We start from the raw sequence: 20,143 nt of genomic DNA on the forward strand, positions 1-20,143 counted from the left end.
TATCCCTCCCCGACACCCGGGTTCCAAGTGGATCCACCGAAGAGCCAGGAACCAAGCACGAGCTCATCTGCCTCCTAAAAATTTTCCAGGCTTGCCTCCAGCACATAACCTTTCCAGAGCACCATGGCTCAACCGAGAGACCATCTCTCCGATCTCGACCGGCATGTGCAGCTGCTCGAAAGTAAGGTAAACAAGTTACGGGAATCTCTTTCCCACTGGCAGCAATGGTACTTGGAGTACTCGTCTCTCAAGGAAGAGGTTGAGCAGCTGCCCGACAATCCGCCTCCGCACGAACAACTGCGCCGCATTCGTCGCGATTTCGAGAGCCGGCTGCTTACCAAAAAGGAGATCAACGAGATCATCGGCGAGAATGATCTTAAGAAGCCCGAGCAGATTGTCGGCCTTCTTTCGCGACGCTTGGACTATGTCGAGCAGAACATTGGTACCTTGACCAAGCTGCTCGAAGCAGAGGAGAATAGGCTCGCTGCAGCAAGCGTCGTCGCGCAACCGGACGCTGGCACCGACGAGGAGAGCGGCTTGCCCATCACTGACATCATCGAGCAATTGGACGAGGATGGCAATGTCATTGATTACCGGCTGCAGCGTGGCGCTGACGCCGAGCCAAAGATCGTCGAGGCTCTGAAGAAGGCCGGAATCCGCGAGGAAGATCTCCCCGAGGGTAAGGAGGAGACGGTGACGGAGGCCGACGCGGCAGAGGATGAAGCCGGAAAGGCGCAATCCGTGGGCGATGTTACGGCGACTCCGAACGGCACGCCGGCAAGTGCACGCCGCGACGAGCCCAGCAGCGTCAAAAAGTCCGTCTCGTTCGCGGAGGACACGAAGCCAGGCCATGAGGACGTTGAACCCCCGAAGTCGCTGGCAGCTCAGCGACTCGAACGGCTCATGCAGACAGCGAGAGAGCAGGAGGCCATGGACATGTCGTCGGCAATTATTCCCGAGAATGAGTCTGCTGAGGACCGCCAACTACGCCGCGAAATGCTCGAGTACAGCATGTCAGAAATTGGCCCGGTGGTGGCCGAGCTGCAGCTGGAAGAGGATTATTCCGGCGACGAATACGACGATGACATGGACTGGGTTGGCTCTGATGTCGAGGACGACGAAGAGACGGATGACGATGCCGAGGACGAGCTCGGCCGCTCCAAACGCAGCGTCATCACGCCAGACTACATCAAGCGCATGCAGGAGCTTGAGAAGCGGCTTAACGTGCAGTCCGCCTTCACCGTTGGTCGAGCGGAAACGAAGCCGAGGAAGCCAGACGAGGGCATTGGACGGATAGCGGTCGTCGGTGCTTCGAGCCCTGCCAGCGATTCCCCAACTGCTCCTGGAAGGCAAAAGAACGTCAGCTCCGCTTCGGAGTCGGATGCCGTTCCTGAGCCTACGCCTCGGCCGCCCGCAGACGGCAGGCCGAAGGCTCGCAAAATTGCTGATGTCGGTGATGTGGTGGAAAAGACAACCGAACCAGAGACGCTCACGAAGGAGCCAGAGGGCCCGCCGAAGCGAGTGTCGAGGTTCAAGAAAGAGCGAGCTGTTCCTTCGTCGCTCTCACCCTCGCCTGCATCTTCACTTCCTCCCGGACCACACCAGGTTCCCGCAAGTTTCCTAGCAGCTCAAACGGCTCGTGCAGCTCCACCGGCTGAGCCAACTCCGCCAGAACACGAGATCGTGGCCAACACAATCGTCGAGCGTCCTCCTGGGCCGGACCCCGGGGAGCCGGATGAGTTGGACGACGCAGTCTTGTACAAGGCTGCGGCGGCTGAGTACAACCGCTTGCGGAACCGGTTAATCCAGAAGCAGGGCGGCTTCGCTCAGCAGGACGGGGCCATAGACAGTGAGTCGGGCCTCGTCCCTCTCGACGAAGAGCTGGGCGGGCCGAAGCGGATGAGCAAGTTCAAGGCTGCACGGCTGGCCAAGCTGCAATAGTCCCGAAGGCCCGGCGGGCTTGTTGTCACGCTCACTAATTGATGTGAATCGAACGATCCCAGCGCCTTCACTCTCCTTTTTTTTCTCCCCCTCCCCCTCCCACCTTGTGATTAGTTGAATACCTAATCACATTCCTTCTACCTAGTTTTCCCTGCTCCCCAGGCATCCATTGTTGCCTTCTCGGACGCTGTGCCGATGGCAATCCAGCATGGTTAGCCTTGTCTCGAAGCGACACCGAGGTGGTGGCTCAAAACGGAACGCTCAATATCTGACAATTGATGGATTGCAGCTCCCCATCTGCATTCACATTACTAGCGATTCCAAGAACAAGCGGATGGGCTCTCTGACGCCTCGACCCTTGGCAAACTTACTCCATGGTCTCGGCGATTCGTTTCACCCCTCACATTTCCAGTATCCCAATATCGCTGTGCGTAGATGTAGCAGCAATATCATATACTGTCTGTCCTGAATCCGTGAGCGTTTCCATCTCCTTTTGTGTATGCCTCTTCCATCACCGCCACACCCCACCCAAACAACGCCTGAATCCTAGCCCCTGGGTTTGCGTTGCCAGACGTAGTGAGCAAATCAGCAAACACAGCGCAGTACACGGATCCCAATAATACTCGGTAGAATCCAAACGCCGGTTCAGTTGATCTTGGCCTTGCTGAAGTCCATCTCCGGGTGCTGCTCCTGGAACTTCTTGAGGATGTCCATCTTCTTCTGCTCGTCGCTGGTCGGCAGGCCCATCTCCTTCTGCCGCTGGTCGTACATCATCTTCTCCACCATGCTGCGCGTCTCGCCGTCCAGGTCCGACAGCTTGCTGTTCTCGGGCACGATCTTGGTCACGTCGATCTTGGGCGCCCCCGTCACCACGTGCGCCCACCACTCCATCTTGTTCACCTTGTCCAGGTGCACCTCGATCACCTTGCTGCCGTCCGGCGCCGTCGTGAGCGTCCACGTGCTCTCGTCCGGGCGGATCGCGTGCGGCAACGTGCCCTGAGAGTAAGAGGGTGTTAGCTGGATGTTGTTGTTAGAAGGAGGCACGGGGAAACGGACTTTGAGAATGGGCTCCTGCCCCTTGATGCCGGCCGAGATGGAGTCCTTCTTGATGTCGACAACTACGTCGCGCCCCTTGATGTTGCCGGGTACCGAGATGGTGACGTCGAGGTCACCGATCGTCTGAGTCCACTTGTAGGGCAGAGCATCTTGCTCGGCCTTCTCCTTGGCGCGGGCAGCGGCCTCTTCGGCAGGGGTTGGTTCTGTCGCGGGCGAAAAGCTGTTAGTGAGTGTGCTGTCTTGTCGCCTCATGAACTACCTTGGTAGAGCTCGCGGATGGCTGGCCGGTGCGAAGGGCAGAGGAATTGAGAAAATTTGTAGCATACCGTTATCCGCCATCTTGACGTGATATATCGAAAATGAAGCTCTGTCAAGAGTTTGCAAACAGATGCAAGCAGCGACAACTCAGGAGATTTGTTGTTGCGAGGAAGCTTTCGAAGTCCATGGAAGGCGAGCTAAGCAGGAGCTCGCAGCCTTGGTGGGGCAGCAGCCTTCTGCCCCTCCACCCCGCAGTCTCCAACAACTGTTCCGTAACGGTAACTCCCGTCAGGTAACAACTACCTACTGTGTAACTGAACCACTGCACGCAGCCCTGCATGCAGAGCAGGGGTGGTTCAACCATAGCCAAGGGCTGTTATGCACAAGAGGACCTACTGCAAAAGTGTCAGGTGCTTGACATTCTCGTTCAGCAAAAGCGTTGAAAACGTTCAACATCGGGATTACAAATTCAATCTCGACCGCCGCAGCGTCCCATAAAGCCACCCACGACTGTTCTCAGTTGCCATCAATCGTCAAGTAATAACTTCGGCGCAAAAGAGCTGCAGCCACAGCGCCATGTCGCGAAGAGCGCCCGCTGGGGCGCGCAACGCCGCCAGCAACGGCACCACCACCGCCTCCTCCTCCTCCTCTGCCCTCCCCGTCATCAACTCCGAAGACATGTGCCCCGTCTGCAAGACGATCCGGTACCTCAACAAAGACATGGAGTTCCTCATCAACCCGGAGTGCTACCACTCGATGTGCGTCAACTGCGTCAACCGGCTGTTCAACGACGGGCCGAACCAGTGCCCCTACGCGGGCTGCCACAAGACGCTGCGGCGCAAGGGCTTCCGGTCGGCCTTCTTCGGCGACCTGGCGGTGGAGCGCGAGGTGGACATCCGCCGGCGCGTGGCCGCCGTGTTCAACCAGTCCGAGGACGACTTCGAGACGCTGCGCGACTACAACAACTACCTGCAGATGGTCGAGGACCTGACCTTCGACCTGGTGTCGGGCACCGACGCGCGCCGCCGCGCCGCCGAGGCCACCCTGCAGCAGTGGGAGGCCGAGCACCGCGCCGACATCGAGCGCAACCGCAAGGCCGGCCGCGAGGCCGACGAGCAGACCCGCCGGCGGCTGGCCGCCGAGCGCGAGGCCGCGCGGCAGCGGCGCGTGGAGGCGCTGCGCGAGGCCGAGGAGGAGAAGCGCGAGCGCGCCCGGAGCCGCGAGGCCGAGCTGGATAGCCTGGCGCAAGGGGGCGACGGCGGCGGCCCGGGTGCGCAGCGGGTGCAGCTGAAGCGGCGCGGGCAGGCGGCGGCGAACCGGGCGGTCGAGGCGGCGGTGAATGCGGCGGTGGGCGCGGCGGACGTCGGCCGGCTGTCGATCCGCGGGCTCAAGGAGAAGAAGAAGGCGCCGGCGCCCGAGGGGCCGTACGATCCGTTCGGCGGCATGGATTTCGTGCCGAGCAGGTACAAGCTGCGCGCCGGCCTGACGCATCCCGGTGTAGAGAAGTACAAGGCCGATCCGGCGCACATCACGGGCGGCTACAGCTTCGACGAGTACGCAGCGCGGGCCATGTATGAGGCGTTCGCCGGGCTGGGCGTCTTCATCGAGGACGAGAAGGAAGTGGGCATTGGCCTGTCAGCCGGGGAGGTGGCTACCATTAGTGCTGGAATTGCCGCCGTGGGCGATAGGATGGAGCTGGACTAATTCTCTGCCGGTTGGGAGTTGCCACTGGCCTCCAAGTCGTCACCTTTTATGCATAGCGTCGGCGTTGAATCTGGGACAAGGGGCATTGATTTGCAGATCTGGGAAAATGGGACCATGGTATAGGTCATTCAGAACTACCGGGTTTCCGGCATGATGGGAGGAGTCACTTCTAGACGAGGTATGCTTGCCGGGAGCAGATGAGCTGGACACCGCCGCGGGCTGGCGAACCTTTCAGTTGAGTCGTCAGAGCCGAATAATTGAATGCTACATGGATACTGCTCTGGCCAAGTCATAGTGCCTCAGTGGCCGTCCATATCCCTCCGAGTTTAGATTCTACCGTTAAAAAACCGTGAGACGGAGGAAGTCCCTGGTTGCAAAGTGACGAGCAAGCTACTACCAGCAGCCGGTGGCCCCCAATGGTCAAGCACATAGAGCGGACCGCCTCCCTGATTACTCCATCTTCAGATGGAAAAGCGTAAGAAAAAACGAAACCAAAAAAAAGCAAGCCTATTGAACGCCGCGCTATATGCTGTACTCATCAATGAACACGGTGTGCCATCAGATCCCAGCCCTGCCTGTTGTTGTCTTCCACGTTTCCCTGGCCCCAAGCAAATCGGTCTGTCGGACTTCTTACTGCTGCCATGGTGTCTGCTGCGCCGGTCGCGGGAAAACCGGGATGGTTTCCAGCTGGTCCAGGCCGCCACCTATCGGCTGCTGGTTGTGCTGCCAGCCCAAGCCGGTAGCGTGGTTGACGAAGGCGCCCTGTCGGAAGGGATTCGTGCTGCCTGTGGGTTGGGAGAGGATGCCGCCCGCGGTGACGGGGCGTTGCTGTTGTGTTGGCGGGGCCGGCTGGGCAGTTCCAAAGTTTTTTGCGAACGGGTTGGTTCCTGTCTGCAGCGGCTGCAGAGGTGCAGGTGCTGTCGAAGGTTGCTGGGTAGGCTGAGACTGGAACGGCGAGTTCGAGGCTGGGGCACCAGAGGGCGGTGCTGCTTGGGGCGAGGAGCGGGCAAAGGGGTTGGTGGACTGGCTGGTTGCGGGGCGCTGCTGGGTATTCGCAGGCGCCGGCGCAAAGGGAGTGCCCGTTTGCTGGTTCATGAGCATAGACTGACGGAACGGGTTGGTGCTCTGCTGTGGAGGCTGAAGGCCCTGGAAACCAGACGCCGCGGTATTCTGGAAGGTCGCAACGGAGTTTTGCGGGATCGGGGAGAGGGAGCTAGGCTGGAAGCTAGTCTGCGCCGATGGTGAGAACCCCCCAAAGCCGGCGCCTGTAAAGGCCGGCTGCATCTGCGGCGCGGGCTGCTGAGCTGGGGCGAAGGACGGCTGGGTCTGCTGTGGGAAAGGAACACTGGCTGGAATTCCAGCGGGCTGGGAGACAAACCCCGTCTGGAGTTGGGGAAGCGGCTGCGGCTGGAACGGCGCTGGGCCCCATGGCGACATGCCCATCTGCATCTGCGCTTGTAGTTGGGGCTGCTGCTGTTGGGGCTGCGCCTGCGCCTGCGCCTGGACTGCCATGGGCGTCTGGTTCTGCTCGATGGATTCAAAAAAGTCGATGAGATCAGCATCCGGGCCCTTGGCGGGCTGCGATTTGGCAGCTGGGGGTGGTTGGGAACTGGAGGTCTTTGAGCTGGAGGAGGCTTTGGCGGGTTCTGTCTTTGTCGATTTGGAAGCTCCCGACGAACCCCCTTTTGACTTCTTGGCCTCCAGCTCAGCCAAATACTGCCTCCGATGGATCTCAAAGTCGGGATCCTTCAGATACTCGTCGAGCTGGCGCCCAAGGTTGACAGGCGCGTGCTTGAGCTTGGGGACCTCTACTCTTGTGTGGTGCTCGTACTGCCTGGCGACACTGAGGTACTGCACCACATAATCGGTCTGTCTCGTAAACGCCCGGTAGATGTCCATAGCCCTCTCGGCGTCCGGCTTGGACAGCTCGAAGAAGTGGCCTACCGAGCGGTCAGCGGGAGGGGGTCAGCAGGCAGTGTAGTGGGCAGGTCCTACTGAGGATGTTGATCAGGGCCTGATTCAAGGCCTGAAACAGAGCCAGCAAATCGAGCACCAGCAGCCTGAAGACGGTGATTGTGATTTCGTTTTCCGGCTCGTTCTCCATCACATCGCATTTGAGCAGAGCCGTAAGCTGGTGTTGGACAACCTCCGTTTCCCGCAGCAGGCCCTTCTCGACGGAAAGCTTCTCCAGGCGGGGTTCCCTCATGCGCACCCAGTCGACCTTGGTTTCGCGATATGCACGGGCTCGCTCGGAGAGATAGTTTGAGTAGTGGCGGATGTTTCGGCCTTGCGTTTGCGCTGCGTACAGAGTCAGTCACTGGCGAACATCGGGAGGGAGGGAATTCGATCAAGCGCATCACTGACCGTCTGAGAAGACGCTCACGGCTAGCATGTTCCTGTGCTTGGCCAGGTAGGCTAGGGTAACGTCTGGCGAGCCTTCGCGGATCATCAGGTGCACTGTAATCAGGCTCTTGAAGACGACGGTCCATGTCGAGTCCCGAAGGCGGTATTGTAGTGCCCTAAAGACTTCTCCAATGCCCGCCTCGCCCGAATGTGTCGCGACCAGGATATGCTCAATGTACTTTGTCTTGGGGGGCGCGGCCTAGGAGCGGCGGGGGGTCAGCGGAAGAGGCGCTTCGATGAGCCCAGAAGGCGGGAAGGCAAAAGAGGAGAGGCGGGGGTGTAGGGGAGACGCGTCGAGTCGGGCATACCTTGACCTTGGTCGCGCCCTTGACCGATTTCTCGAACGAACTGGCCATGGCTACCGGGCCGTTGGCAAGTCAGGGACCGACCTCACGCGGGGTTGTCCGCCAGCAAACTCGGTCTATCCGGCGTCCAGACTTCTCTTTTGTCTCGGCTCACGAATTATCTCGCACGAAGTGCCGCGAAGGACTGCTTAATCAGCTGCAGCGATTCGTCGAGGACGGCGCGGTGGGCGAAGAGGCGGCTGTGGACAAGACCAAGGATCGGGAATCGGGCAGCGGCGGGCGGGCGGCGGACAGCGGGCAGCGGGCGGTTTTGGACCTCTCACGTTACATTGATTGAAACCAGTGAGGTGCTGCAGCTGAGCCAGGCTGTCGCGCAGTGTCGGGCGCAGCGATAGGTTGGCTGGGTGTTGCGCTGGTCGGCCCAAATGCAGAAAGAAGGCGTTGGAGCCGCCAAAGTGCGCTTCTGTTCAAGCAGCCCAGTTGGGCGAGGGACTAGTCGGGTGTTACGGATACTCGGTACTTATGGAGTAAACTGCTTGAGTGGGTGCCCATGTCAACGGAGACCACAACCTGGCTTGGCGCCGCATCTCATCGTGGAAATGACCATCACATCAATCAAAAAGTTGCCATTTTTCTTGTCGTCGCACATTTGCCGATCGTGGACGAGGGGTCTACGCGACAGATCTGGTTCCAGGTTGCGAAGCCTTTTTTTCGTGCTGTAGCAAGCTTCCGCTCGGGCATCGGTGCAAGCGTGGATTCACCCGCAACGGCACAGAATGGAGCTTCGTGATTTGAAAGTGTATCTGGGCATCTACTCTACCTGTGCCAACCAATGCGTGGTCCTCAAACAGCCGTAGCACAAATACATGCAGTTATGTCTCTCCAATGCCATCGCCATGCATTAGGCCGCGGGGCTCAACCTCCACTTGAAAGGCTTCCGAGGCACAGAGGCGGCGGCAAAATCCCTGCAGGAAACGGCCACTTGGTCGCGCGCAGGGCCCTTCGGATTCAAAAGCAATCAGAGATGCCATCATTGCGTCCGATGAGTAACAAGGTCGGTGTGCCGAACGCTTATTTCATGCTTCCATCCTTCTCTCACAGCCAGACCACTTGAGCCCCGCGAGGGGAGAGTCTGGAAGGTCAAGAAGGAGGAAGTTCCATCATATGGACACGCTGGCTTTCATCATCTGGAAATACAATGAAGTTAGCTAGCGCCTTGAATAATGCTGGCGGTCTGTCATGGGCGCAGCACTCACTTTGTTTTGAATCGAAGGGATGGGAAAAGAAGAAAAAGAAGAGAGTTCAGAATCTGCCCAGCAGCGAACATTTTTGAGGTGTGGCCCAGACAATGGACCCACTCGGAAACTTTACTCGGGCCAACCAACAGTCGAGAAACAGTGGGGTTCCTTCCGAAATTCAAGGAGCGGCAGGGGAGCAGCAGGTGTTCTTACACGGATCCGTATGGACTCAGTTCAGTGTGGTTTTCAGAACTGAGCACTCACATAACTATTGTACACTGTGCTCCGTACACACTCGGTAAGCTGTCAGTGTGAAAAGGGGATAGGGACTTGAACGCGCCGAGCAGTTCTCGGGGGCGGGCCTGGCGGATTCGGACAAGACGACAATGGCGTTGCCGCGCTTCCCACTGCGGCATATCTGCGCCGTCCTAGGGCAAAGGCGCTCCTGCTGCCCTCGATTGACGCAGATCACAGCGTTGCCAGGTGGCCGTCCGTTCCGGCATCTTAGCACACAGGCAGGCAAAGTCGACAATGTAGAGCAGATACTCGACCAATGGCCCAAATTCAGTAGGCGTCTGCTCCATTCACTCCTGCCTCTCCTGCCGCTAGCAGGGTAATTACTGATCTGGTCGCAAGGCAACTTCCCAGCGGCTTCCAGCGCAGAGGAATTCAGGGAAGGAAGCAAGGTTGTCATCCATGGCTTCCTCTCCAAGAAGCGCGTGCTCCACGCAAAGCTGATGTTTGCAAACGTGCAAATCGACAACGCACCCACCATCCAAATAACTTCAAGCTTCACCGAGCCCGACAGCCCCGGCCACGCAGCAAACCGCGCGCTTCGAGCTTCGCCCCTGTACAGCCCGGTCTCGGTCACGGGCACCGTCACCAAGCTCTACCGCGATGCACAACCTGACGGCGAGCCCTCGGCACAGCCGGCAACCGGCTCTCCACGGCCGGGCACCTTCCCCAGCCGCGTCTCCCGCATAGACATCGACCTAGAAAGCATTCAGCCCCTGAACGACTTCTCCAAAAGTATCATCGTCTCCAAGGACGCCCAGTTTCCCCCGAGCGCCCGCCACCTGCAGATCAGGTTTTCCGACGCCCTCCGCTCCCGCCTGCTTGTTCGGCCCCAGATAGCGTTTCAGCTGAGGAAGTCTCTCCACGACCGTGGCTTCACCGAGGTTGAAACGCCTATCCTGTTCAAGTCTACCCCGGAAGGGGCCCGCGAGTTCCTGGTGCCCACGAGACGCCCGGGCCGCGCCTACGCTCTGCCGCAGAGCCCCCAGCAGTACAAGCAGATACTCATGGCCAGCGGCATCCGCGCCTACTACCAGTTTGCCCGCTGTTTCAGGGACGAGGATTTGCGCGCCGACAGGCAGCCCGAGTTCACGCAGGCAAGACAGTCCCATCCGGGCTCGCGGGTTGGGTCGACTGGCTGACCGACCGTGCGTGCATAGCTGGATCTGGAGATGGCCTTTGCCACGGGCGAGGACGTCATGCGGACGGTCGAGTCCCTCGTCAGTGATTTGGCCATCTGGCTGAACGCCAATTTCTCGGCCGCGAGGGACGGTCAAGACGTGTATCTTGCGCCCAAACAGAGCTTGGTACGCTTAGCCCGCCGCCGACAGCCCCCCCCAAGCACCACTCCTAACCACTCGGCAGAATACAATAGATGGAAAGGATCCTGTCGACCGTTCTCATCCCGTGGTAGCGCCGTTTCCCCGTATATCGTACCAGGAGGCCATGACGAGGTTCGGAATTGACAAGCCGGATCTGAGGATCCCGTTCGAGGTGCGCCCAGCCTCAAGTGACGAGACGGGGTTTAAGCTAACCGTGGCAGATAAAACGCGTTGACCACGTCCTGCCCCGCTCGTTTGTCTCCATGATCAGCCACCTGGAGCATCCCGTCGTAGAAGCGTTCAAGTTCCGTCCGGACCCCGCCGCAGCTGAGGGCTCTGCCCCGAAGCCGGCCTTCCTTGACGACTTCATGAAGTCGCTCCCCAAACTAGCCGGGGAGAACCCAGGTGGTGCTGCCGTTGCGCTCGTGGTCGACTCTGCGAAACCCCTCCGCGGCCTTTCTCCCCTCGGGTTCGACGGCGCCGGTGCGTTGGAGCGTGGCGAAGCCGGCGAAGAGTTTGCGGACCTGCAAGACGGCGATGTGCTCTTCTTCCAGGCCCGCGAGGACAAGCCCTTCTACGGAGGCTCGACCGCCTTGGGCACGTGCAGGACGCTCTTGTATCAGACAGCCGTGCGGCTCGGCCTACTCCCGCGGGATTTCAATTTCCGCTTCCTCTGGGTGACAGACTTCCCCATGTTCACTCCCGATAACGGGACGGATCCCGGGCAGGGCGGGAGTGCAGGCTTCTCGGCGACCCATCACCCGTTCACCGCTCCGCTGACGGACGAGGACGCCCGCTTGCTCTTGACCGACCCTCTGAAGGCAAGGGCCGACCACTACGACCTGGTGGTTAACGGCGTCGAGCTGGGCGGCGGCAGCCGCCGTATTCACCTGCCGCAAATGCAAGAGTATGTCATGTCGAACATCCTGCAGATGACGCCCGAAGGCGTCGCCCAGTTTTCCCACCTGCTCGAGGCTCTTAAGGCCGGCTGTCCGCCTCACGCCGGCTTCGCTCTCGGTTTTGACCGGCTTGTCGCCCTGCTGACCTACACCGATTCGGTCCGCGACGTCATTGCGTTTCCCAAGTCGATGAAGGGCGAAGACCTCACCACCAATAGCCCCGGACGGCTTACTGCGGAGCAGCTCGCGCCTTATCATCTCAGGCTGTCCTGAGGCCATCCGTCTGCAGATTAATACTTGTACAACACCCGTGTATGTTCACCACTTTGTCCTTGTTTTACTAGATCGGAAGGGTCACGATAGAAGGGATGGGTCTGTTTCCAACACAAGACCACATGAATGTATTTTTGGTCTATCCATATGTACCGTTTAAGAAACCGGTTCGCTCTCTCCCCCTTTCCCAGTCCTCAAATTCCGTCACAAGCAACCCTTCTCTTCATAACGCCCTCCCTGTGGCTCGAGTTTGACAGGCAAGCCAAGAAAGAAGATTGGGTTCAAATCCGGAGACTTCACATTCCGCAGAAAGCAGCAGCCACCGCGACAATGGCGGCGACCACAATGCGGGAGATTGCCATCGTCTGAGCATCGTCGGTCGTACCGGCCGCGTTTGCGTGAGCCGGCGCCGGAGTCGAAGTCGAAGTGGGCGACGGCACGGTGGTCGTGCTCTCCTGGTTCTGGTTGGCGCCGCTGCTGTTGTTGCTGCTGGTGCTGTTGTTGTTGTTGTTCTCATTGCCGTCCTGTCCCGCGGCGGCAGCGGCGGCGGTCGAGGCGGTGTTGCGAGCCGACGAGGCGACCGAGGATGCGAAGGTCCGGTACGACGAGGCGAGCGACTTGGCCGAGGCCACGTCGTCCCGCCACGCCCGCCGCGCGTTGCCGGTGCCGGTGCTGTTGTTGGTGTTCCGGTCGTTCTCCTGCGACTTGGCCTCCCCGCGCTGCCGCGCCTCCTCGCCCTTGCGCTGGCCCTCCTGGCCCTTGGCGCGGCCCCGCTCGCCCGCCTGGCGCGCCCGCGAGAGAGCCGCGTCCCGGTTGGCCCGCCAGTCGCGGCCTTCGAGTCGTCGGTCTGGAGAGTCGAAGTCCGGGTCGGGGGTGGGGGTGATGGAGATGGTGGTGTTCGTGGTCGAGGTGGTCGTGACGACGGTCGTGCTCGTGACCACATCCGTGCTTGTGACCACATCCGTGCTCGTGTCGAGGATCATGCTGGTGACGACGGTCGTGCTCGTGGCGACCATCGTTTTCGTGGTGGCGACTGCGGCGGGGTCAACTGTGGTCGTGGTGGGGACTACCGTGGTTGTGACAACGGTAGTGGTAGTAGTGGTTCTGGCCTGGCGAGCGTTGAGGCTGGCTCTGCGAGAGCGGGAAGGTCAGTAGCTGGACAAAAGCCGGACAGAGGAGGCGGAGGGGATGGATGGGAATGATGGGTCTCATGGGGATCGTGATGCTTCAATGGCCACCGGTAGGAGGCTTGACAGCAACCGGGGGGGAAAGGGGGAGACCACTTACTGCACGAACGACTCGAGGCTCAGGTTCGGAACAGCCAGCACGAGGCTGAGGAACGCAACGAGGGTGGTGAAACGCATTGTGAAGACGTTCAAGAGAGTCTGCGATGAGCTGTGTCTGCAGATTTTTATGTCGCTGAGTGCGAGTCGCGAGTCCGTGTGTCTGGGTTGCAAGAGTGGTGTCTGCTGGGCGGCTTCGTAGGCCATGGCCTGCGTATAAATACCAAGGGTGGCGACGCTTCGCTGTCCCTGGGAACGCGCCTGCAGGACAGTATGCGGGAGGACGGCCGCTACTCGGGGAGATGATGTATGAAGCCCGTGTGCTTGCATGCAGGCTCTTACGACGGCGCAGAGGTTGCTGCATATGCATACGCTGAAGGCTTGCCACGAGGGACCGGGAGCTGACGTGCTTATACAGCCGCGTGGGGATGCTCCCGTAAGGTTCAACAAATTATACGGACTGGAAAATTCGAAAAGGTCGGTCAGGGACGGTTCGAAAAGGGGGCGTTGGGCGGGAGCGCTGGACGTGAGACTTGAAGGGCTCAGGGGTATACAGCTCGCTGAGTTAGCCCCCCTGAATTGACGATACCGAGGATCCGTCTGTGAGACTGGCGAAGCACGCAACAATCCTCGGGGAGCAGAGAGCATGAACGAAATACGCCGTCGTCAAAGCCGCAGCGTGCCCGCCAACCAGCCGGGAAAAACGGACAGTTTGGTACCCGCACTCTTCGGCGGTTCTTGCGTCAGGATGCCATGCCCCAAAGGGAAAAAACAAGAGGATATGCGGCTGTGCTTTATCTGCCGCTAGAGATGCAGGACTCAGTGGCGCTCGAGTTCGACGAGAAGCGTCACGAGAGCATCACAAGTGCATGCTGCATGCATGCCGCAAGACGTGCCGGCCTGAATTTTACCAGAGCGAACACGCAAGCCGCCGCATCTCATCGCCACATCGAGCATATATAGACGACCTCCTCTGCCGGTCCCTTCTCTTCTCCAGCTTCGTCTTCCCATCATCAACTCTCGGTGTCAAGCTTCACGGCCATCCGTCCTCGTGTACATAATCGGCCTTCTTCCAAGCCAAAAAAACGCCGCCTCTCCCGTCGGAAACATCTCGTCGACGTTGTCGACGACAGCAAGGACACGAAATGGTTCACATCGCCAAATCCTTCATCCTGGCCGTCGGGCTTCTCAGCGGCGTCAGGACGGCACCAGTTGAGCAAGCCCGAGTGAGGGACGTCCAAGCCGCAAGAACGCCACTCCACGACGCCGTCTTGGCCGTGAACGCTGCCGTGAGCAAGGCCAGCATCCAGGGCAGTCTCCAGGACTCAGGGGTCCTCGACGACATCGAGCGGCTCCTCGACATCATCGCCAGCCACGTCGAGCGGATTCGCGACGCAACCGGGGGCAACAACAACAACGGCACCTCCGACCACAACGCCACCGGCGCCATCAGCCACCACGCCGATGACACGGACCCGGAGCTCGAAGACAACAACAACAACGACAGCCCGCCGAAGAAGCACCCTCCTCTCCTGGCCGACGCGTTCGCCGGCGCCGACGACACAGGCCCCGGCCCTGAGCCGAACATCAACATCACCTGCAACGGCATCACCGTCTGCAATCCCGTCGCCATCCTCAACGGCAAGGGCGGCCGCAAGGGCCAGTGGGGGAAGGACATGGGCAAGAGCATCAAGGACGCCAAGGACAGGGTCAAGAAGGGGGGCGGCAAGGACTGAGCGGCAGTTCGAGCATCTTTTCTGTTTTTTTGGGTGTTGGTACCAGTTGGGTTGGGAAACACGTATACATACGTCACATGAGCGGTAGAAATTTTAACACATAATGCATGATCCAAATTTCGGCGTTGCTGAATTATGAAATTATGACATATGTGTTGCCGTGGAGATGAGGTTGCTTGCTGGGAGCAGTGAAGACCTCCTCAGCGTGAACAGTGTAGTGGTGCGCGTGATGTCTTGGCCCATACATCGGATTTCTTGTTGTGTAAGCACCAACTTTGTTGGTAAGTAGGGAGTGCTACCTCCCGGGTCAGCGAGTGATTGTTTTGGCGTCCCCAAGCGCCAGTGGACGGAATGGCTGTTGGAGAACAAGAGAGGTCAACCTGATGGAACCGTGTATTCTCATCATCTATGGAGACTACCGAATAGACCACCACGAATATATATACACCCTTAGTTGTGGTGTTTCCTCCCAAATCTCTCCCAAAAAAAGGAAAACTACACAAACCCAACAGGGTATGTATGGCCTGCAACTTGCGTCGCCACCACAAATATCCACAGGTCCGGAACCACAGGTCCGGAATTTCTTACAAAGAAAGAAAACAAATTTAAAGGGAAATAGGAATGACCTTGACCTTGATGCCATCCTTAGGCCGCAGCACGAGCCGCCACATCTTCCACTCCTCCGGGTCGGGCACGGTCCAGTCGCGGCGGAACTCGAACTTGCTGAGCAGGGTGATGAGCAGGATCTTCATCTCCACCTCGGCGAACTTGCGGCCCAGGCAGCCGCGCGGGCCCTGCAGGAAGGTCATGAAGGCGTTGGGCACGGCGGTCGGGGGCAGGTTGTCCCACCGGTCCGGGAGGAACTCGTCGGCGTCGTCGCCCCAGAACCACGGCATGCGGTTGATGCTGTTGGCCAGCATGTAGACGACGGTGCCGCCGGGCACCTTGTAGCCGCCGAGGTAGTCGTCGCGCCGCGACTCGCGCACCGTCATGGGGATGGGCGGGATGAAGCGGAGCGACTCGCGGCACACGTTGTCGAGGTAGTGCAGCCGGTCGGGATCCATGCCTTCGAGCCGGCTGAGGTCGAGGGGCTGCTGGGCCGGGTCGAAGAGGAAGGGGAAGTGCTCGCGGATCTCGTTGCGCAGCCGGGTCTGGACCTCCGGGTACGTCGCCAGCAGGTGGATCGTCCAGGCGGTGCCGGTGGCCGTGGTGTCGTGGCCGGCGGCGAGGAAGGTCATGACTTGGTCGCGCATCGTCACGAACGACAGGCCCGGCTCGCCCAGGTCCTTGAGCTTCTTGTTCTCCTTGGCGATGAGCGTCAGCACGTCCTTGCCGCGGTCGTCGATCTCGGCCTTCTCCAGTCTCAGCTGGATGATCTCGGTCGCCTTGGCGAGGATGATCGAGCGGGCCCGCTCCATGTCGCGGTTCATCTGGGCGGGGAGGTACTTGGTCGAGGGGAAGAAGGCGTGGATGCCGTGCAGCGCGCGCGAGGGGAGGTCGAAGTTGAAGACGAGCCTGTACGCCTCGCGGAGGAGCTCCTGGGGTCTCTCGAGCGAGCTGATCTCGTAGCCGAAACCGGCACGGCCGATGATGTCGAGCGTGCACCGGTTGAGCCACTCCAGAACCTCAAAGGTCTTAACGAACACGCCTTCGTCGGTCATTTCCTGGCGCATCAAGTCGGCCATCAGGTGGGCCTTCTCCCAGAAGATGGGCTGGAAGGAGCGGATGGCCTGGATTGAAAAGCCGGGGTTGAGAGTCTTGCGCTGGTACACGTGCTCGTCGTCCTCGGCCAGGAGGACGCCCTCGCCGAGGATGCGCACCATCCACAGCTTGGCGCGCACCGGCTTCGGGAAGTTGTAGGGGTTCTTGACCGTCATGTGCTTGATGGTCTCGTCGCTGGCGATCGACAGCCGTTCGGAGCCAAAGGGGAAGTAGTAGCGGATAACGGGGCCGTATTTCTTGTGCCACGCGCGTTGCGGCACGCCGCACTCGTTCAGGATGATGTCGAAGAACTGGCCCCAGAGAGGGAAGCCGGGGACGGTTGGGACATGCCGCAGCTCGGAGACGTAGTAGGGGAAGATCCAGCTTCGCCAGATGAAGTAGTAGACGAAGACGACGGCCGGCAGCACCTTTCCCAGCGTCGACGGCAGCGGCAAGTCGAACTTCCTGGCGACGAGGATCGAGGATGCTGCTGAAAGCATGAAAACGGGGAAAAAGCCGACGTTGAACGCCATCTTGGAGAATGTGATTTGTTTGTCTGCGCCTTCTGGCGATTCCTGTGGACGGTGAAGAATATTGACAAGGGTGGAAGGACGGATGGACCGAGATGGTTTCCAGAGACGAGACAGCGGGCAGCTGGCTGACCTTAAGTACTGCCGCAGAGGCTACTCCAGCTTGACTCGGGGGTGCAGACGGCGCATCTGGACGCCAGGAACGGGGCGACATATGCATGCAGCGCAAGGGCCGAGGCGTGCATATTTGGCCGGCGCTTTGAGCGCGTTGACGTGCTGGTATCGCCACCCGCTGCGTTGCCGCCGTCCGCTGCCAAATCCAGCACCGCAAGGACATAAACACCAAACTCTGCCGCTCAAAGGCCATGGTTTCCTCGGCAACGGTACACAAGGCATGCATCATGAAGTCTTGTGACGTGATGGAAGCAAGGGGGGAAGGAGGGCCCTTGAGGACCATGTGGCGGATGGCGGGTCAAATGACGAATGATCCGCCCCTTATTTTCATATTCAGATGCTTAGCACTGCTGCGTCAGGGGAGACACGTTAGTTTGACCTGCATGTGGCGGAGACTGGAATGAGGTGTCGCGTTCGCAGCCAAAGGCGTTGTGACGTACTTCGGAAAGGGAACTGCTTCAAGTGTTCTTTGGGCCGCGTCGTCTGTCACGCGCCTGCGAGAGACATCTCGCACAGCTTTCGCAGTTCGAGTCCTCACGTTCGCGGCGACATGTTTCAATAGGACGCAGGATGCCAACCAACAAGAAGATTCGCCCAACGATGCTCGTTCCAGAGCTGGCCCTCTCTGGGCCATGGCAGTCCGATGTACACCAGCCAGACGATCGGGCTATATTTGCAGCAGACATGGGCGAGCTCCAGGTGTATGACGGCGGAGCATACAACGCCGAACGGAGCACTACGCCGACACCATCAGCCAATCGCCCGCCAATCCATTCCGGGAGGGAGACTCTGGAAAGCGAGTCCGAAGAGCAGCTTAGCAAGGACGCGCCGGACGACGAAGAACAGCGCGCCTCGGCCTGCTGCTCGGACAAGGACCAGCCGCCGGAGCCGAGCCGGTTCATAACGGGGTTTCCTCTCGCATGTCTCATGGCTGGCCTCATGGTTATCCAGTTCTTAATCTCGATCGACCGGACCATCATCTCAACGGTGAGATCAGACGAGCCGCTGCGCGTCCCTCCTCCTTTCTCCTGTGCTGACCCGCTGTCTGCCTGTCTAGGCCATTCCGTACATCACGCACGAGTTCGAGTCGACGCCGGACATTGGCTGGTATGGCTCAGCTTATCTCCTCACGGCGTGTGCGTTCCAGCCCATGTTTGGTCGGATTTTCGTGCTCTTCTCGGTCAAGAAGGCGTACTTGGTGGCGCTCTTTATGTTCGAAGCCGGCTCCCTGCTTTGCGGGATTGCGCGCAATTCGGTCACGTTGATTATCGGGCGAGCCATTGCAGGATTCGGTTCGGCGGGCCTATTGACGGGGAGTTTCGTGGTGGTGGCCGAGGCCGTTCCCCTCCAGTCACGCCCCGTTTTCATGGCTGTGGTTGGCACAATGTAAGTGACAGACGACCCAGTCCGCTCCCTCCACCAGACACACCGTGTTTGCTGACTCGACAACTCGGAAGGTTCGGCGTAGGGGCCACGACCGGGCCTCTCCTTGGCGGTGTCTTCACGGATCTTGTGGTAAGTCGACCCGAGCGGCGCTACCTTTCGAGGGAAAGGGAACGGATCAACTGACAGCGCGACAGTCGTGGCGCTGGTGCTTCTACATCAATCTCCCGATTGGGGGAGCATCAGCGGCCGCAGTGATCTTGTTTTTCCATAGCAGGAAGAACGGGAATGCGCGGGGCGGGTTTGTCCAGCGTTGCCTGGACTTGGACGTGGGCGGGAACGTCCTGCTCCTTGGGGCGTCCATCGCGCTGTTTCTCGCGCTCGAGTTCACCACACAGGGAGCCGCCTGGTCCAGTGCCGAGATCATCGGCCTGCTGTCGGGCTGCGGCGTCCTCGCCGTTCTCTTCGTTGTGTGGCAATGGCGGAGAGGGGAGGCGGCTCTGATGCCTCCTCGGATCCTCACGCAGCGCACCGTGGCAGCCTCGTGCGGGATGGCCTTCATGATATACGCGGCGCTGATCAACCTGACCTTCTTCCTGCCCGTCTGGTTCCAGGCGATCCGCGGCATGAGCGCCGTGCAGTCGGGCATCAACATGATCCCCTACTTCGTCGTCAACGCCGTGTTCACGGTGACGGCCGGGATATTCGTCTCGCGGATCGGCTACGCGACCCCTCCGGCGGTGATCGGGAGCGCCATCGGCACGGCCGGCCTGGGACTGATGACGCTGCTGAGCGTCGATTCGACAGCGGCGCAATGGGTGGGCTACCAGGTGCTGACGAGCGCCGGCTTCGGCATCTCCATCCAGCAGGGCTTCACCGCGGTGCAGACAGTGCTTCAGCAGGACGACATGGCCATCGGCACCGCAGCCGTGGTGGCCTCGCAATCGCTCGGGGGCGCGGTGTACCTCTCGGTGGGGAACAGCGTCTTCCAGAACCAGCTGCTGCAGGCGACCAAGGCGCGAGCCCTGGACGACATCGACATCAAGGGGCTCATCGACAGCGGGGCGGCCTCATTCCGTCAGGTGGTGCCTGCTGATAAGCTGCCGGCCATGCTTGAGGTGTACAACAGGGCGCTGACGGTGGTGTTTACCTTGTCGATTCCGGTTGGGGTGTTGTCGGTCATCGCCGCCTGCTTCATCGAGTGGAAGTCGGTCAAACGGAAGGAGGCGGGAAGAGCGGCCGGGGAGAAGGAGGATGTGGAGGGTCCAAGCACGACGACTGGAGTATGATGTGCCAGAGCAACCATGGCAGCAAAGGTTTCATGATAGACGCGAATGTATGCAAATGTATATGCAAATGTATGTAGCATGCCGGGGGAAGTGGGCAATGGACCAACAACGTGTTTTTATTGAGTAGTCAAATCAGAGGCACCGCTAGGGACGATCAGGTAACTATCGTTCAATGTGGGAACAGAGACTCTCGAAAGCCGGTGGACAAAGAAGGGATTCCAATGGATAAGTAGGTGGTTTGTGGCTTTCGACTGGTAGCCCGCTGTGAACAGCAGAGCGGCTGGTCGAGAAAGGGCGAAACGCAAGGTACGGGCGGCAGGCATTCCGTAGTGCTCTCATAAAATTCACAAGCCT

The 20,143-nt window shown here is 59.7% G+C and overlaps 9 protein-coding genes across 9 annotated transcripts; 5 read left to right on the top strand and 4 right to left on the bottom strand.

Annotated features, from left to right (window-relative positions):
• Positions 1–58: 58 nt before the first annotated feature.
• Positions 59–2,045, top strand: THITE_2113623 (uncharacterized protein). The gene has a single exon (XM_003652246.1). The coding sequence runs from the start codon at positions 124–126 to the stop codon at positions 1,939–1,941; it is 1,818 nt and encodes a 605-aa protein (XP_003652294.1). The 5' UTR covers positions 59–123; the 3' UTR covers positions 1,942–2,045.
• A 453-nt stretch (positions 2,046–2,498) lies between these two features.
• THITE_2113624 (uncharacterized protein) lies at positions 2,499–3,476 on the bottom strand. The gene is made up of 3 exons (XM_003652247.1): positions 3,324–3,476; positions 2,998–3,200; positions 2,499–2,937 (listed from the first exon to the last, which is right to left on the bottom strand). Exons 1-3 carry the CDS (start codon positions 3,334–3,336, stop codon positions 2,587–2,589), a joined length of 567 nt encoding a protein of 188 aa, XP_003652295.1. The 5' UTR covers positions 3,337–3,476; the 3' UTR covers positions 2,499–2,586.
• Positions 3,477–3,900: 424 nt separating this feature from the next.
• On the top strand, positions 3,901–4,959 carry THITE_2018475 (uncharacterized protein; the record flags this gene model as incomplete). The annotated part of the gene is made up of 1 exon (XM_003652248.2): positions 3,901–4,959. A coding segment is annotated over one exon (1,059 nt), but the record flags the coding sequence as incomplete, so codon positions are not given.
• A 461-nt stretch (positions 4,960–5,420) lies between these two features.
• Positions 5,421–7,852, bottom strand: THITE_2113626 (uncharacterized protein). Its single transcript, XM_003652249.1, has 4 exons — positions 7,671–7,852; positions 7,324–7,561; positions 6,955–7,257; positions 5,421–6,899 (listed from the first exon to the last, which is right to left on the bottom strand). Exons 1-4 carry the CDS (start codon positions 7,716–7,718, stop codon positions 5,590–5,592), a joined length of 1,899 nt encoding a protein of 632 aa, XP_003652297.1. The 5' UTR covers positions 7,719–7,852; the 3' UTR covers positions 5,421–5,589.
• Positions 7,853–9,185: 1,333 nt separating this feature from the next.
• Positions 9,186–11,875, top strand: THITE_161618 (uncharacterized protein). Its single transcript, XM_003652250.1, has 5 exons — positions 9,186–9,472; positions 9,542–10,323; positions 10,360–10,506; positions 10,565–10,693; positions 10,743–11,875. Exons 1-5 carry the CDS (start codon positions 9,292–9,294, stop codon positions 11,691–11,693), a joined length of 2,190 nt encoding a protein of 729 aa, XP_003652298.1. The 5' UTR covers positions 9,186–9,291; the 3' UTR covers positions 11,694–11,875.
• Positions 11,876–11,989: 114 nt separating this feature from the next.
• On the bottom strand, positions 11,990–13,183 carry THITE_152542 (uncharacterized protein; the record flags this gene model as incomplete). The annotated part of the gene is made up of 2 exons (XM_003652251.1): positions 11,990–12,824; positions 12,981–13,183. 2 exons carry the CDS (start codon positions 13,181–13,183, stop codon positions 11,990–11,992), a joined length of 1,038 nt encoding a protein of 345 aa, XP_003652299.1.
• A 799-nt stretch (positions 13,184–13,982) lies between these two features.
• Positions 13,983–15,015, top strand: THITE_2113631 (uncharacterized protein). The gene has a single exon (XM_003652252.1). The coding sequence runs from the start codon at positions 14,122–14,124 to the stop codon at positions 14,710–14,712; it is 591 nt and encodes a 196-aa protein (XP_003652300.1). The 5' UTR covers positions 13,983–14,121; the 3' UTR covers positions 14,713–15,015.
• Positions 15,015–17,127, bottom strand: THITE_2113632 (uncharacterized protein). Its single transcript, XM_003652253.1, has one exon. The coding sequence runs from the start codon at positions 16,944–16,946 to the stop codon at positions 15,318–15,320; it is 1,629 nt and encodes a 542-aa protein (XP_003652301.1). The 5' UTR covers positions 16,947–17,127; the 3' UTR covers positions 15,015–15,317.
• Positions 17,128–18,044: 917 nt separating this feature from the next.
• THITE_2143619 (uncharacterized protein) lies at positions 18,045–19,789 on the top strand (the record flags this gene model as incomplete). Its single annotated transcript, XM_003652254.1, has 4 exons — positions 18,045–18,104; positions 18,175–18,503; positions 18,575–18,632; positions 18,698–19,789. 4 exons carry the CDS (start codon positions 18,045–18,047, stop codon positions 19,787–19,789), a joined length of 1,539 nt encoding a protein of 512 aa, XP_003652302.1.
• Between the last annotated feature and the right edge of the window lie 354 nt (positions 19,790–20,143).

Source organism: Thermothielavioides terrestris, chromosome 2 (genome assembly GCF_000226115.1).
Source record: "Thermothielavioides terrestris NRRL 8126 chromosome 2, complete sequence".
NCBI classification, from domain to species: domain Eukaryota; kingdom Fungi; phylum Ascomycota; class Sordariomycetes; order Sordariales; family Chaetomiaceae; genus Thermothielavioides; species Thermothielavioides terrestris.

Bases quoted from the DNA above. Each gene is read 5' to 3' on its own strand.
- THITE_2113631 (XM_003652252.1), top strand. From the start codon at position 14,122: ATGGTTCACATCGCCAAATCCTTCATCCTGGCCGTCGGGCTTCTCAGC.
- THITE_2113632 (XM_003652253.1), bottom strand. From the start codon at position 16,946: ATGGCGTTCAACGTCGGCTTTTTCCCCGTTTTCATGCTTTCAGCAGCA.
- THITE_2113623 (XM_003652246.1), top strand. From the start codon at position 124: ATGGCTCAACCGAGAGACCATCTCTCCGATCTCGACCGGCATGTGCAG.
- THITE_161618 (XM_003652250.1), top strand. From the start codon at position 9,292: ATGGCGTTGCCGCGCTTCCCACTGCGGCATATCTGCGCCGTCCTAGGG. The intron at 10,507-10,564 runs GTACGCTTAGCC...ACCACTCGGCAG, and splicing joins TTGCGCCCAAACAGAGCTTG to AATACAATAGATGGAAAGGA. The intron at 10,694-10,742 runs GTGCGCCCAGCC...TAACCGTGGCAG, and splicing joins ATCTGAGGATCCCGTTCGAG to ATAAAACGCGTTGACCACGT.
- THITE_2113626 (XM_003652249.1), bottom strand. From the start codon at position 7,718: ATGGCCAGTTCGTTCGAGAAATCGGTCAAGGGCGCGACCAAGGTCAAG. The intron at 7,562-7,670 runs GTATGCCCGACT...CGCCGCTCCTAG, and splicing joins AGGGCGCGACCAAGGTCAAG to GCCGCGCCCCCCAAGACAAA. The intron at 7,258-7,323 runs GTCAGTGATGCG...CTCTGTACGCAG, and splicing joins CGTGAGCGTCTTCTCAGACG to CGCAAACGCAAGGCCGAAAC.
- THITE_2113624 (XM_003652247.1), bottom strand. The intron at 2,938-2,997 runs GTCCGTTTCCCC...TCTTACTCTCAG, and splicing joins GGCAGGAGCCCATTCTCAAA to GGCACGTTGCCGCACGCGAT.